Raw genomic sequence first — 16777 nt, 5'->3', positions numbered from 1 at the left:
GTGAGGGTTCTATAGTGGCATATTATTATTATTATTATTATTACTTACTAAGCTACAACCCTAGTTGGAAAAGCAGTATGCTATAAGCCCAGGGGCTCCAACAGGGAAAATAGCTCAGTGCGGAAAGGAAAAAAGGAAAATAAAATATTCTAAGAAGAGTAACAACAATAAATATCTCCTATATAAACTATAAAAACTTTAACAAAACAAGAGGAAGAGAAATAAGATAGGAGAGTGTGCTCGAGTGTACCCTCAAGCAAGAGAACTCTAACCCAAGACAGTGAAAGGCCATGGTACAGAGGCTATGGCACTACCCAAGACTAGAGAACAGTGGTTTGATTTTGGAGTGTCCTTCTCCTAGAAGAGCTGCTTACCACAGCTAAAGAGTCTCTTCTACCCATAGCTATATCTTGCTCCCCCCAGATTGCTATTTTAGTCTCAGAGTTTAGAATCTACAAAATTTATCTTTATTTTCTAATTACTTTTTCATAAATATGCAACTTCCAGTGCACACTTGTCTTCTCTTCTGTCCCATTGGAAAATTCTGGCCACAGCTTCATTATAGTTTGCAGAATCAGCAAGTCAGTCCGAAAGCTCCATTCTTGAACGAAGTAGCAAGAAATACGCGTAAAGGGAAGGAACGAACACTGCAAAGACTTTTTCGTGAGGATTACAGTGTGCCAGGCCAGGCAAAAACGTGCAATACCCATTTCAGATCTGTTCCGTGGTCATGAACAAACAGTGAGAAATCAAAATTGTTCTCTAGTCTCAGGTAGTGCCATAGACTTCCACTGCCTTGGGGTAGAAATCTCTACTTGAGGGTACACTTGGGCACACTATTCTATCTTATAACTCTTCCTCTTGTTTTGTTTTTTTCTTTAAGGTTTTAGTCTTTATATGAAAGATTTATATCAATGTTGTATCCATTCTTAAAATATTTTATAATTGTTCATTACTCCTCTTGTACTTTATCTATTTCCTTTCCTCACTGGGCTATTATTTCCCGTTGGAACCCTTGGGCTTATAGTATCCTGCTTTTCCAACTCAGGTTGTAGCTTAGCTAGTAATAATAATTTTTCAATATTTAACTTAGCCGGTGATTATAATAGCTGCAACTCTGTTGCTCGACAGAAAACTCTAAGGTAAAATTCGCCAGCGATCGCTACACAGGTTGCGGGTGTGCCCAACAGCGCCATCTGTCGTCCAGATACCCAGTACTCAATGTAAACAAAGAACTCAATTTTCTCTCTGTCGTGCTCCCGACAAGACGTGCTTATTCGCTGTTGCTAACTGGATTTGTTTTCACAACTAATTGATGAAGTACACTATTCTAGTTTTGAGCTTTCGCTGTGCAGGCTTTTTCTTCGCAATTCCTTGAACTCTTTTTGATTACGGATTCTTTGTTGATGACTTTTTGATAGTTTTTGAATTCCCCTTTGACCAATTCAAAATGGCTGACCCTTCACAAGTCCCAAAATTTAGGAAGTGCAATGCTAGGGACTGTTCAAGGCGTCTTCCGAAGGCCTCTATCGACCCTCACACTGTTTGTTCCAATTGTCGGGATAAAACCTGTCAATTGGAAGATCGATGTGAGGAGTGCGTTGGGCTTTCGGAATTCGATTTTATCGAATTCCAAAAATATACACGTAGGCTAGAGAGAGATAGAGTTAGGAGGAGTTCCTCTCGTTCTATTGACATTTCCTCTCCTCATGCCCCACAACCTATTCCTTCCCCTGTAGTGGTTGCTCCTAATCCCCCTTCTGGCACTCAGGAACCTTCGATGGCTGATATGATGCGTGCCATCCAAGCTCTGGGTGAGAGAGTTGAGTCACTGGCTAGTGACCGTAATCAGCTCATGGCGGATGTCAAGGAGCTGAAGTGTAAAAGTGCAGTGGGAAGTGATAAAGTGAGTGATAGTGTTGTGGATAGTGTTGCGCTTGAGGGTTCGTCTGTTCGTGCCTGTCGTCCTCCTAGTCCGGGTCCTCTTGCAAGCTCCCAAGTCCAGGGGAGAAGCAATGTCGTACGACAAAGGGGTTCGAGAGGCTTTAATCAGCGAACAGACGTTCCCTCCGTGGTATCGGGCGTATCTACCCAAGATCGCCCCTGCCTAACAAAGACGAGAGAGCCCATTTATACCTCGTCTGCGGAAGAGGTTTCTCGCAAGAAACCATGGACCAAGGTCTCACGACCGTTAAAGCGCAAGTCGGTCCCTTCCGCGCAAGTCCAACGGCCCAGCTGTAGCCACTGGGTCAGTTCGGACTCGCTGCAGTCATCCGATGACTGCTCACCTCCTAAGAGAGGCAAAGCGGTACCGCTTCGGACAGTTACACCGTCTGTCGCCGCACCTGCTCCTGTAGACCCTAAGTGGTCTTTACTGCAAGACATGCAGTCGCAACTCACGTCGCTTATGCAGGACTTTCGTGCGGAGAAGGTTGCTGCCGCACCAGTAGCTAGCGCAGCTCCTTGCCTACAACCACCCACACGATCGGTTGTGCGTCCTGGGGACGCTGAGGTAACCTTCTCACGCACTCCAGTTGAGAGAGTTCCGCCACCCATGCGTTCCAGTGTGATCTGCCAGCCGCATGTTGACGTTCAGCGACGCACGGAGGTATCCGTTGACGTCCGGGAGGTTCAACAACCGTCAGAGTTGTTTTGTTTTGACGCGGTGCGTCAACCTCCGCAACCCAGTGTGGTTGCCACTGCGCACCCACATCAGTCTAGACAGTCTGGAGTAGACGCTGTGCGTCCCCGCGCTGCTATGGTTGTTGCCAGCTCACAGACTGGGCAACAGTTCCATGACGTTGCTTCCGGCTCAGTCACGCATGCACCCGTGCGGCCGGACCCAGCCAACCAGCCGTTACCCACTCCGTTGCCGTTCCCTCATCAGTTATCGGATGAGGGACTTTCTGATGATGATGGTTCTGCACATGAAGATGAACCGCACTCAGAACTGGACGAGCCTAAGTCTTCGCAACCCTCTTTGGACTTTAGGAAAGTTTTGGCCCTGTTCAAAGAGATGTTTCCAGACCAGTTTGTGTCTGTAGCTCCGCATTCGCCTCCGTCAGAGTTTGTGTTAGGCATGCCGTCATCTGCTCCTGCCTTTACTAGACTCGTCCTCGCACGCTCGTCCAAGAGAGCTTTGCGAGTGATTGGAGAATGGCTGCAGTCCAAAAAGAGTTTAGGGAAGACAGCTTTTACGTTTCCCCCTGCTAGACTCTCTTCTAGATCGAGCGTCTGGTATGCCACGGGAGAAGTTCTCGGCTTGGGAGTTCCTGCCTCTGCCCAGGGCGACTTCTCAAGTCTTGTAGACTCTCCCCGCCGCCTAGCCATGAGACGCTCGAAGATATGTTGGTCATCTTCGGACCTGGACCACCTTTTGAAAGGGATATTTAGAGCCTTCGAGGTATTCAACTTCTTAGACTGGTGTCTAGGAGCTCTAAGCAGAAAGATCTCTCCGACGGAGAAGGAGACTTCCTTGCTCATTATGTCCTGCATGGACAAGGCCATACGTGATGGGTCTAATGAGCTTGCTGCATCCTTTGTGTCCGGAGTCCTTAAGAAGCGTGAAAACCTGTGTTCATTCCTTTCAGCTGGAGTTACACCATGCCAGAGATCCGAACTTCTGTTTGCTCCTCTTTCTAAGTGCCTTTTTCCAGAGGACCTGATTAAGGAGATTGCTGCTTCTTTGATACAGAAGGATACTCATGATCTTGTTGCGTCCTCTGCTCGCAAAGCTACCCCTTTGCCTATCTTGTCAGCTAGACCAAGGATGGACACTCCAGCGTCCCGTTTTATTCCGCCCTTTCGTGGCAGAGCCTCCAGCAGAGGAGGTGCTCGTGCCGAAGGGAGACGGGGAAAGAAGAAAGGAACCAAGTCCTTTAAGGGCAGAGTCTGACTGCCAACTTCTTCAGACAGCAGTGGGAGCCAGACTCAAGAACTTCTGGCAGACCTGGGAAAAGAGAGGCGCAGATGCACAATCTGTGAAGTTGCTCAGAGAGGGGTACAAGATCCCGTTTGTACGAAAACCCCCTCTAGCAACGTCCCCCATCGATCTCTCTCCCAGGTACAGAGAGGAAGACAAGAGACGGGCATTGAAACAGGAAGTGTCTCTCTTACTAGAGAAGGGAGCGGTAGTCAAAGTCCTGGACCATCAAACCCCAGGATTCTACAACCGTCTCTTCTTGGTGTCCAAGAAGACAGGAGGGTGGAGGCCGGTGCTAGACGTCAGTGCGCTGAATGTCTTTGTCACAAAGCAGACGTTCTCCATGGAGACCACAAAGTCGGTTCTAGCAGCGGTCAGAAGGGAAGACTGGATGGTCTCGTTAGACCTAAGGGACGCCTACTTCCACGTCCCCATCCACCCGGACTCCCAACCTTTTCTGAGATTCGTTTTCGAAAAGGTTGTCTACCAGTTTCAAGCCCTGTGCTTTGGCCTAAGCACAGCTCCTCTTGTGTTTACGAGGCTGATGAGGAATGTAGCCAAATTCCTTCATTTAGCGGACATCCGAGCCTCCCTCTATTTGGACGACTGGCTTCTCAGAGCTTCTTCCAGTCGTCGCTGTCTGAAGGATCTAAAGTGGACTCTAGATCTGACCAAGGAATTGGGTCTCCTTGTCAATATGGAAAAGTCACAAGTGGTCCCATCCCAAACTATTGTGTATTTAGGGATGGAGATTCACAGTCTAGCTTTTCGGGCTTTTCCGTCGGCCCCCAGAACAAGCCAAGCCCAGTTATGCATCCAGAACATGCTGAAGAAGGAACGATGTTCAGTCAGGAAGTGGATGAGTCTGATAGGGACGCTATCATCCCTGGAACAGTTCGTAGCATTAGGAAGACTACACCTCCGTCCTCTTCAATATCACCTAGCATTTCACTGGAAAAAGGACAAGACGCTAGAAGCGGTCTCGATCCCCATTTCCGAGAAGATGAAGTCTTGCCTGACATGGTGGAAGGACAGTATCAGCCTCAGAGAGGGTCTGCCCCTGGCTGTTCAGACTCCCAACCACGTTCTCTTCTCGGACGCATCGGACGTAGGCTGGGGCGCGACATTAGACGGTCGGGAATGCTCAGGAATATGGAACTCGAGTCAAAGGACAATGCATATCAACTGCAAGGAGCTTCTGGCAGTACATCTGGCCTTGAAAAGCTTCAGGTCTCTCCTTCAAGGCGAAGTGGTGGAGGTGAACTCGGACAACACCACGGCTTTGGCGTACATCTCCAAGCAAGGAGGGACCCACTCACTGACGCTGTACGAGATCGCAAGGGACCTCCTCACCTGGTCAAAAGGTCTAAACATATCGCTAGTTACGAGGTTCATCCAAGGTAACTTGAATGTCATGGCAGATTGTCTCAGTCGGAAGGGACAAATTCTTCCAACAGAATGGACCCTCCACAAGGATGTATGCAAGAGTCTTTGGGCCACCTGGGGCCAGCCGACCATAGATCTCTTCGCAACCTCGATGACCAAGAGGCTCCCAATATATTGCTCACCAATCCCGGACCCAGCAGCAGTTCATATAGATGCCTTTCTCCTAGATTGGTCACATCTAGATCTATATGCATTCCCTCCGTTCAAGATTGTCAACAAGGTACTGCAGAAGTTCGCCTCTCACGAAGGGACAAGGTTGACGCTAGTTGCTCCCCTCTGGCCCGCGAGAGAATGGTTCACCGAGGTACTTCGATGGCTAGTAGACGTTCCCAGAACACTTCCCCTAAGGGTGGACCTTCTACGTCAGCCACACGTAAAGAAGGTACACCAAGGCCTCCACGCTCTTCGTCTGACTGCCTTCAGACTATCGAAAGACTCTCGAGAGCTAGAGGCTTTTCGAAGGAGGCAGCCAGAGCGATTGCTAGAGCAAGGAGAACATCCACCCTTAGAGTCTACCAATCGAAGTGGGAAGTCTTCCGAAACTGGTGCAAGTCAGTATCAGTATCCTCGACCAGTACCTCTGTAACTCAAATAGCTGACTTCCTCTTATATCTGAGGAAAGAACGATCTCTTTCAGCTCCCACTATCAAGGGTTACAGAAGCATGTTGGCATCAGTCTTCCGTCACAGAGGCTTAGATCTTTCCAACAATAGAGATCTACAGGACCTCCTTAAGTCTTTTGAGACCACGAAGGAGCGTCGTTTGGTTACACCTGGTTGGAATTTAGACGTGGTACTAAGATTCCTCATGTCAGACAGGTTCGAGCCGCTACAATCAGCCTCCCTGAAAGATCTCACCTTAAAGACTTTTCCTGGTTTGCTTAGCCACAGCTAAAAGAGTCAGTGAGATTCATGCCTTCAGCAAGAACATCGGTTTCTCATCTGAAACGGCTACATGTTCTCTACAACTTGGTTTTCTAGCCAAAAACGAGCTGCCTTCTCGACCTTGGCCAAAATCGTTCGATATTCCAAGCTTATCGAATATGGTTGGAAATGAACTAGAAAGAGTCTTATGCCCTGTCAGAGCTCTTAAGTTCTATTTAAAACGAACTAAACCTTTAAGAGGCCCGTCTGAAGCTTTATGGTGTTCAGTTAAGAAACCATCTTTGCCTATGTCAAAGAATGCCTTATCCTATTTTATCAGACTGTTAATACGAGAAGCTCATTCCCATCTGAATGAGGAAGACCAAGCTTTGCTGAGGGTAAGGACACACGAAGTTAGAGCTGTCGCAACTTCTGTGGCCTTTAAACAAAATAGATCTCTGCGAAGTATAATGGAAGCAACCTATTGGAGAAGCAAGTCAGTGTTCGCGTCTTTTTATCTTAAGGATGTCCAGTCTCTTTACGAGGACTGCTACACTCTGGGACCATTCGTAGCAGCGAGTGCAGTAGTGGGTGAGGGCTCAACCACTACAATTCCCTAATTCCATAACCTTTTTAATCTTTCTCTTGAAATGTTTTTTATTGTTGTTTTTTGGGTTGTCCGGAAGGCTAAGAAGCCTTTCGCATCCTGGTTGATTTGGCGGGTGGTCAAAGTCATTTCTTGAGAAGCGCCTAGATTAGGGGTTTTGATGAGGTCCTGTTGTATGGGTTGCAACCCTTGATACTTCAGATCCTAGGGGTCGCTCAGCATCCTGAGAGGATCGCGAGGCTCCGTAAGGAAGACGTACTTAAAAAGGCAGAGTAATTGTTCAAGTCGACTTCCTTACCAGGTACCTATTTATTTTGTTTTTGTTATTTTGATAACTTCTAAAATTAAATAAAAATTCTTAGCTCATAATAATGTAAACATATAATGCTGGTCTCTACCCACCCCCCTGGGTGTGAATCAGCTATTATAATCACCGGCTAAGTTAAATATTGAAAAATGTTATTTTTATAATAAAATAAATTTTTGAATATACTTACCCGGTGATTATAAATTAAAGGACCCTCCCTTCCTCCCCAATAGAGACGCAGTGGAACGAGGAGAAAATTGAGTTCTTTGTTTACATTGAGTACTGGGTATCTGGACGACAGATGGCGCTGTTGGGCACACCCGCAACCTGTGTAGCGATCGCTGGCGAATTTTACCTTAGAGTTTTCTGTCGAGCAACAGAGTTGCAGCTATTATAATCACCGGGTAAGTATATTCAAAAATTTATTTTATTATAAAAATAACATAATATATTTTCTTCTTTGTCATAACTTTCAAGTTTAGTAAAGTGTGTGCATATAATTGTGGTGTTGGTTGGTAGTGGTGTGACTATCAACGAATCCACTGTGAAGCCGATGGAGGTTGTACACATTACTGGGTTTTCGTGTGTTGTTAGCGAGAAGTGCAACTGTGCATTCCTCTTGCTATCCAAAATGGTGTTGACATGTAACTTGTGTTCTTTAAGGATATGTGTTAATGCTACAGATGATGGGAGAAATTACTTGACGTTTGTTACATGAAATTTCTGATGAGTATCAGAGATGGGGCATTGTCGTAAGTGACTCTTTTTTAGTTAATTGTTACTTATGTACCGACTTGGTGGTAATGGTGATTGTGTAATGACATGATAATGATTATTCTTATAATTATTGGTGTGAGTTTATATATGTTTATGTTATGTGGTGATTACCCATGTTTCTGCTGTATTGATAAGTAAATTATTTGTGGTGTTGGTATGTTTTATTGACTTGTTATACTGTAATTCTTACAGGTCGAAATAAAGTTTTTATTAAGACAACCCGAGTTTATGTGGTATCCAAGCAAGCATTTCAGCAGTACTCAACATGACAGGTAAAAAGGGCAGCTCTACTGGAGAGGACAACATTGCTGGGATGTTACTGGAGGCACAGAAGAAGGCAAAACAACAGAGGGGAACTGTTAAGGCAAAACTAACGCACAAGCTTGGTATGTTTCATGAGTAAAGGTCCCCAACTCACAAAGATTCGGACATTTGGACCTTTTCAAATCAAAGATAATGTAAAGAAAAGAACAACTGGGAAGGCCTATGGGGATATATTCAATTATATTGTCACATGAGGCATGTACATTGATGTTGTTGATGAATATAACAGTCTTTTAATGTGTTTCAGAAGATTCACAACTGTTCATAGCTATCCTGATACTGTGCACTGATTGAAGCTCACAAATAGTATTGGCAAATAAAGACCTGAAGAGTGACATTCCCAACAATGGGACATGCATGAGGTCACTGAATTTGGAGCAAAAGAAGGCTTGAAATGGAAATTTATTCGTTCAGCAAATGCTGTATGGCCAAACGGTGTGAGGCATTAGTTAACTAAAAAAAAGGTTTCTGTTATTGCTCGTAGGGGCTACTATTTTAATATTTATGTGATTTACAGAACTTTTTTTTAAATACCAGACTTAATGAATGGCAAGCCTATTGGATTGAAACCTGGTTAGATGTGGAATTAGGACCATTGTGTCCAAACTATTTACTTTTGGGTACAGCATGAAATAGAGTACCATCTGTTTCATGGTCTACTTCAGGTGACACTAAGAAGTGTTTAAACTTTATACAAAATGTTGTCAACACTTATTGGAGTAAGCGGCAGAGAGATATCGTTATAATAAAAGATAAAAATGTTGTGTGAGAGTAATAGAAAATAGGACAGCTTGTAGATACAGAAACAGGCAGAAATAGTCAGGCAAGAGATGCGAGAATTGGATGCAAAATACAAAGACCAGAAAAATACTAGAGACATAGTGACAGTTATCAATAGATCTGTTCACAAGTTAGTGATATTGCCACCCATTGAGGAGCAATAAAAGTGGCAGGAGTGTATTATCAGTTACAGACACTAATAATTTTTTCAATATTAATCTTACCCGATGATCATGTAGCTGTCAACTCTGTTGCCCGACAGAAATCTACGGTCGGGATACGCCAGCGATCGCTATACAGGTGGGGGTGTACACAACAGCGCCATCTGTGAGCAGGTACTCAAGTACTTCTTGTCAACAAGAACTCAATTTTTCCTCTGTCGTGCCACCGGCTAGACCTACTTGGATACGCTGTTGATTCTGGAGTTATTGTTCACGATTTGGTGATGTATTTGCTCTAGAGTTTAGCCTTCGCTATTCAGGAAGCTTTATCATTAGCTTAGCAAGCTTTTGGAATTAATTTGATTTAATTATGGTGACGAAGAGAGTATGGACTCTCTTTCACTTTTAAATGGCCGACCCTTCCCTTAGACGGAAGTGTTGGTGTCGAAGAGAGTATAGACTCTCTTTCACTTTTTATGACCCACCCTTCCCTTAGACGGAAGTGTGTTTAGGTTTTTGGTAATTTTGCTTAACAAAGTTATAGATTTATTTTATATCTCTCCGCCATTTATAGGCCTCTTCGATTAACTTTCCATTTATTATAAACTTATAAAAATTAATTTTTATGTTTGTTTATATGCGACCTTTCCTAATAGTAGGCGGTCCTTACTTGGAACCGAAGTTAATTAACATTGAGCCCGTCATATCGTTTTTCCTGTTAAGAATTTATGCTATTTTAATTTTAATGTTTTTGAAAGAATTTCTTTGATAGTCTCGTACTGTTTTCAAAGTTGAACTAACGTTTTGTTTAGTCTCCGCAGTTGTTGACGTTCAGAACGTTCAACTTGCGCTCTATCGTTACGATAGAGAGAGAGTATTTCACGGTTTCACGTTGCAGTAAGAGTAAACCGATTCTAGCGTTTCGTTCATTCTTTCTTAGCTTAAATGGTTTTGATTCTAATAAAGGAACTTTTTATTTGGGAAACCTTTCAGTTTTTTTCCTTTAACAAATAATATGTTTTAACGATATATATAATTGGGCTCATCTCTCAGGTTCTAAGTCAAGAGAGAGAGAGAGAGAGATAGAGACGGAGGGAGAGAGAGGAGGATAAACGTTTCGTTCAAGCGGGTAACGTTGTTCTCGTTTTTTGCTCTTCTCCCTAGTCGCTAGGGGAAGAAGGTAAAACGTTTCTAGATTTTTATTCTTGTTCCCAGGCTTTATGCGGTGAGAGATTTTAAACGTAGTTTATTTGATCTAGTGTTTAGTCTCTTTTCCAGCCACTGAATTCTTTATCTTTCATTATGTTTTTCTGTTACATTGTAATACTGTTTTCGCAATTACTACCTTTTAATGAAGGATAGGATTGCGTGTTTCAGGTACAAACCACTTAAAGTTTCGAGTTCAGTGAAATAAGTGCAAACAGAAAATCAAAAGTGATAAAGTGATATGCGCAAAGTGTTACAGTGTTGCGTTCGAGGGTTCGTCTGTTCGTGCCAGTTGTTCACCTAGTCCGATACCTCTTACAAGCTCCCAAGCCCAGGGGAGAAGTAATGTCGAAGGACTTATGGGTTCCTCAGGCCTTGATCGACGAACAGACGTTTCCCTCCGTGGTTTCGGGTGTATCTACACACGTTGCCGACGTGATCACCCCACCCACACAAAGACGAGAGAGCCCATTTATTCCTCGTCTGCGGAAGAGGTTTCTCGCAGAAACCATGGACCAAATCTTGCAGCTTTTAAGTGCAAGTCGGTCCCTTCCGCGCAAGTCCAACGGCCTAGGTGTAGCCACTGGGTCAGTTCGGACTCGCTGCAGTACGACAACTGCACACCTCCCAAGAGAGGCAAGGTGGTACCGCAACAGGTAGTAACTCCGTCTGTTGCCGCACCAGCTGTTTTAGACCCTCAGTCACAACGGACAGTAGCTCCGTTTGTTGTTGTCTTTCATAGACCCTAGTGGTCCATGCTGCAGACTATACAGTCTCAGCTTGCTCCTTCATGCAGGAGTATCATGCTGGAAGGTTGACAATGCACCTGTTAACCTACAACCCGCCGAGGTTGTGCGCTCAGCAGATACTGCGGCTGCCTGCTCCCACCCTCCACCTGTGAGAGCTCCACCACCGATGCGCAGTCCACCCTGCCAGACGCATGTTCTTGCTGCACCATCTGCTAACATGCGTGAGCTACCGCATCAGCAGTGGGAAGGTTCTGTAGAGCTGCCGGGTTCCAGCACTATGCGGCATTCTCCGCAGCCCCTGCAGCATGCTCTGCATACCTTACAGCATGCTCCGCATACCATGCAGCATAAGCCGCATACCTTACAGCATGCTCCGCATACCATGCAGCATAAGCCGCATACCTTACAGCATGCTCCGCATACCATACCGCATGCTCCTCAACCCACCGCAGCCCCTCCCACGCACCAGCACTCTGCTTTTGTTGTTGCCAGCTCCCACACTCCGACTGCGGAGAAGGTTGACGATGCACCCGTGGGCCTACACCTCCCACGGTTGTGCGCCCGGCATGGCTTCCTGCTCTCACACTCTTGTTGTGAGAGCTCCTCCACCCATGCACAGTCAACCCTGCCAGATGTATGATGACTCCCACACACAGAGCACTCCGTTGCCGTGCGTGAGCTACCACAAGCTGCCGTGTTTTGACACGGTGTGTCAGCCTCCGCAACACACTGTGGTTACCGCCACTCGCCAGCAGCAAACTAGTCAGTCAGGAGTTGAGGCTTCCCCACACAACTTTGGTTGTTGCCAACTCACAAACTGTCATACAGTTACATGACGTTGCCTTCTGGTCTGCTACTTATACACCAGTGCTGTATGTCCTCACGCTCCTGTTGTGGTTGACAGTTCAGTTTTTGACAGTTCACAGACTGTCAAGCAGTTTCATAACGTTGCCTTCTGGTCTGCTGCTTTTGCACCAGTGAAACCCTCACTGAGAGAACCTAGCTTTTCTCGGATATGGTTCCTGTAGATGAGAAAGTGCTGTTCTCCCTCCTTCTGATATTCCCTTGAGGACTCTGTCATTTGGAGAGGAGCCTTAAGCTGCTTAGCCTCCTATGGACTTTTATTTAAGCATAACATGCTTCCAGGGAGGGTAAATGGTTCCGCTTCAGTCGCTAACCCCGTCTGTTGCCACACCTGCTCCCATAGACCTTGGGCTTTGTTGCAAGACATGCAGTCCAAGCTTAATCCTTGATAGTGAAGTAAACCCGGTGTATCCAGAACTAAGGTTTTATTCAATTAACAATTCCACTGCAGTTGTACACTGCAAACAACAAAACAAACATTATCAGACAGTCATAAACATAAATAAACATTTGTGTTAACTAAGAAGGTACATACATTACAACACTCCTTATGAACAACAGGATAATATAAACAGGTTTATTTTTACCACATTCTTCCCTTCTGAGTTAAGTTCACGTGGAGTAATCCTGAAGGTACTTTGGAGGTTGCCTCACTCTCTCTGACCTTCGAAGTGGAGGAGGTGAGGCTACCTGTTGAGGCACTGTACGTGATTCGTGAAGATTGTCATTCTGGGGAGCAGTATCCACATGGGAGAAACCACGTGCAATCTCCTGGGGAGCATTTGCAACTGACAATTCCTCAAGAACCTCGGACTGGGGTGCAGGATCCCCAGCATCTGAATTTTCTCTGTAGTCACTAGCCATAGGAGCAAGATGTCTTAATGAAACCGTAGTCGCCCTACCATCTGAAAGCTTCACATGAGCATACTCAGGGTTCGTCTCTACAATTTCAACCTCATCCACTAAGGGGTCGTTCTTACTGTGTCTTACATGGCGTCTCAGGAGAGCACGTCCTCCTTGGATAAGCCAAGTAGGCAACGATTGGCCGGTGGTGGACCTTCTACTATGCAGGAAAAGGCGCTCGTGAGGAGTACTGTTCGTGGAAGTGCACAACAAGGAGCGTATAGAATGGAGAGCATCTGGGAGAACAGTTTCCCACTGGGACACATCAAGGTTTCTTGTCTTAAGGGCCAATGTTAGAGTTTTCCATATAATTCCGTTATATTTTTCAGCCTGACCATTCCCTCTAGGGTTATAAGGTGTAGTGCGACTGGTAGCTACACCTTTCTTCATCAGGAAATCCTTCAGCTCTTCAGACATGAAAGATGCACCCCTGTCAGTGTGGATGTATGCTGGCATACCAAACAAAGCAAATAGTTGCACCAAACAACTGATGACAGTTCGAGTGGTCATATCAGCGCAAGGGAAAACAAAAGGGAACCTTGAAAATTCATCCACAACCGTGAGGAAGTACTTGTTTCTAGATTGAGAGGGAACTGGGCCTTTGAAATCTAAGTTCAGCCTCTCGAATGCCTGGGTTGCTTTGATCAGTTGTCCCGAGTATTTGAAGAATCGAGGTTTGAGCTCTAAACACACTTGGCAAGAGGTGGTAATTTTCTTCACTTCTTCTATCGAGTAAGGTAGATTCCGCCCTCGGACGAAATGCATCATACGAGATATTCCTGGGTGACATAGCATTTCATGAAGTTCTCGAAGTTTATCAGAAGTAGTGGCACCACAGATGCGGGAGAGAGCATCAGCTGGTATGTTCTCTGTTCCTGGACGGTATACTATATCATAGTGAAAACATGAGAGTTCAACTCTCCACCTTGCTATTTTGTCATTCTTTATTTTACTGTTTGATTTAGAGTCAAACATAAACTTTACACTACGCTGGTCCGTGATGAGCTTGAAATGGTGTCCAATTAAGTAGTGTCTCCACTTCCTCAATGCCTCCACTATGGCATAAGCTTCCTTTTCCACTGCAGAATGTCCCTGTTCACTGCGAGTGAGAGTGCGGGAGAAGAAAGCCACTGGGCGATTATTCTGTGTCAGAGTAGCTGCTATTGCATGACCTGAGGCGTCCGTTTCCACAGTGAAAAGAGAGGTGGGATCAATGGCTGTTACCACAGCACTAGCAATGTCTTTCTTCAAGTTCCCGAGAGCTTGCAGTGCTTCACTAGATAAAGGAAAACCATTGGCTTGTGTGAGAGGGCGGATTTTCTCTGAAAAGTTTGGGATCCATCTAGAGTAATGTGCAAGCAATCCCATGGTCATGCGAAGAGAAGCTGCATCCTTTGGGGGTGAAAGATTCCACAGTGGCTGCAAGCGTTCTGGGTCGGGTTTGATTTCCCCATCCGTTACTGAATACCCAAGTAATTTAATGGTTCTGACTTTGAAGTCACACTTGCTGTGGTTTAGAGTCAGGTTGTATTCCTCAGCCACCTTCAAAAACCCTCTTAAATTCTGGTCATGCTCCTCCTCTGTCTCACCACACACAGTAACATTGTCTACATAAGCAAATGTACCACCTACTTTTTCTTTCTTAAGGATTTCGTCAAGCACACGTTGAAAAGCAGCCACTCCATTTTTCACTCCAAATGGAATGCGATTGAACTCGTAAAGTTTACCCCCAGCTTCAAATGCAGTGTACGGTCTCTCCTCTTCTCTTATTGCAACCTGATGATAAGCACTTTTCAGATCTAAGGTACTGAACACCTTGTACCGTGCAATGTTGTTCACCATCTCGTCGATATTTGGCAAGGGGTAAGCATCAAGCTCAGTGAACTTGTTTATAGTACGAGAGTAATCTACAACCATCCTCCTTTTCTGATTCTCCCCTGATGTCACCAGCACTTGAGCTCTCCAAGGAGAATTGCTGGGCCTTATTATTCCTTCCAACATCATACGCTCAATCTCCGCTTCAATGAACTTCTTGTCACTCAAGGAGTATAGTCTTGACTTATTAGCCACTGGTCTACAATCTGGCGTCAGGTTCTTGAAAAGGAAAGGAGGGGACACCTTAACAACACCTAGTGAACATATCTTCAAAGGAGGTTTCTCTCCTCCAAAATCCATTTCCAGACCAGAATGTCTCCTCAGGAAGTCATGGCCTAGAATCACATCACTACATAATCTTTGTAACACCTTGAGTTCAACACCGTGATAAGTCTCTCCTTTTAACTCCAAGTCCACACTGCACAGACCTAAGATGTTTGAGGACAGGGATTCATCAGCCATGGAGACTTTTCCATGCTCTGGAGACATAGTTAGTTTGTTTAGGTCCACTAAATTATGACGCACAAAGCTGTCCGAACTCCCAGTATCAATAAGGGCACTGACAGGGCTACCATTAAGCTTGAGAGGTGTTATAGATTTTTCAAGACACTTAGGGGAGGCCCCCACTATAGAAGCTAGCATTGCTGAAGAATATTTTGGGCTAGAAGAGCCACTCGCCTGTTTCACAGAGCGGCACACCTTAGCATAATGTCCTTGCTTCTTACATTTCAAACACACTGCGTCCTTAGCAGGACACTGAGTTCGGGGATGCCGGTTGTTCCCACAAAAAAAACATCGAGCACTAGAAGTAGCAGCAGAAACAGACACACTGTTATTTTCAGCACTAAACGATTCCTCCTCTCGATTTATTGCTGACACAGCAGCATTAACAGGTTCTGCTGAAGAGTAGGAGGCTGAATGCTTCTGGGCCATTTCTAGAGTGCGGGCCTGTTCATAAGCAGTATTTAAGCTCAGTGTCAAATTCTCCAACAGACGCTGGCGTATTGCACCAGAGACCAAACCATTAATGAAGGCATCCCGAACATAACTGTCACATGCTTCCTCCGCAGTTACACTTTTGAATTGACAGTCCTTAGCAAGTAGCTTCAGTGCCTGCAGGAACTGATCCAGGGACTCACCCGAGTTTTGCCTGCGAGTGGCAAGTAGATGCCTGGCAAATATTTCATTGTTTGGTTTCACGTACAAAGATGTCAAAACCTCTTCAGCGTTCTCATAAGTCTCACACTCAGAAATGTAGTCATACACACTAGGAGCCACATAGTTAGTGAGAAGAACCAGTTTGTCAAGCGTAGGGGTAGTCAGCTGCACCGCATCAACGAAGTTTGTAAATGTCCTCAGCCAGTGTGTCCACTCCTTGGCAGCCTGGGCAGAGTCAGGGTCCACATCAAACCGGGATGGGCGCAGAAGCCGTTCCATGGCGACTGAATTGATTAATTGAATAAATTGAAGTAAACCCGGTGTATCCAGAACTAAGGTTTTATTCAATTAACAATTCCACTGCAGTTGTACACTGCAAACAACAAAACAAACATTATCAGACAGTCATAAACATAAATAAACATTTGTGTTAACTAAGAAGGTACATACATTACAACACTCCTTATGAACAACAGGATAATATAAACAGGTTTATTTTTACCACAGATAGAGGATTTTTTACGGAGAAGACCCTTCTTGCCAACGACCTTCCTACCGGTTGGTTGTACGCCCTGTTGACGCTGAGGTATCCTACTCACGTCCGCCAGTTGAGATGGTTCCTCCACCGGTGCGACCCAGTGTGGGTTGCCAGTCGCACGTTGATGTTATGCTACTCTCGGAGGTGGTTGTGGACGTTCAGTGTGTCACTGGGAAGACGTTCAACAACCAGCAGAGGTGACTTGTTGTGACGCAGTGCGGCAACCTCAGCAACCCGATAAGGGGTTGTCTGTACTACCCAGACAGTCTAGACAGTTTTGGATTGTCTTTGTACTTC

General features: G+C 45.3%; 2 protein-coding genes across 2 annotated transcripts in view; one reads left to right on the top strand and one right to left on the bottom strand.

Annotated features, from left to right (window-relative positions):
• LOC137636875 (stromal cell-derived factor 2-like) overlaps positions 1-1120 on the top strand; it is a 43619-nt gene extending 42499 nt beyond the window's left edge. The window contains exon 8 of the mRNA XM_068369223.1: positions 508-1120. The gene's annotated coding sequence lies outside the window, so the exon portion shown is untranslated. The remainder of the gene's footprint in view (positions 1-507) is intronic.
• A 13246-nt stretch (positions 1121-14366) lies between these two features.
• On the bottom strand, positions 14367-16221 carry LOC137636877 (uncharacterized). The gene is made up of 2 exons (XM_068369224.1): positions 15039-16221; positions 14367-14416 (listed from the first exon to the last, which is right to left on the bottom strand). The coding sequence occupies exons 1-2, from the start codon at positions 16219-16221 to the stop codon at positions 14367-14369; spliced, it is 1233 nt and encodes a 410-aa protein (XP_068225325.1).
• Positions 16222-16777: the final 556 nt, after the last annotated feature.

This window comes from Palaemon carinicauda, unplaced genomic scaffold (genome assembly GCF_036898095.1).
Source record: "Palaemon carinicauda isolate YSFRI2023 unplaced genomic scaffold, ASM3689809v2 scaffold425, whole genome shotgun sequence".
Lineage (NCBI taxonomy): Eukaryota > Metazoa > Arthropoda > Malacostraca > Decapoda > Palaemonidae > Palaemon > Palaemon carinicauda.
The sequence above is the reverse complement of the archived record's forward strand: the minus strand, read 5'-3'. Positions and strand labels throughout refer to the sequence as shown.

Excerpts from the sequence above, each read along its gene's own strand:
- LOC137636877 (XM_068369224.1), bottom strand. The coding sequence starts at position 16,221 with ATGGAACGGCTTCTGCGCCCATCCCGGTTTGATGTGGACCCTGACTCT. Across the intron at positions 14,417-15,038 it reads TTTGAAGATATGTTCACTAG|CAAGTGTGACTTCAAAGTCA; the intron begins GTGTTGTTAAGG and ends TCTAAACCACAG.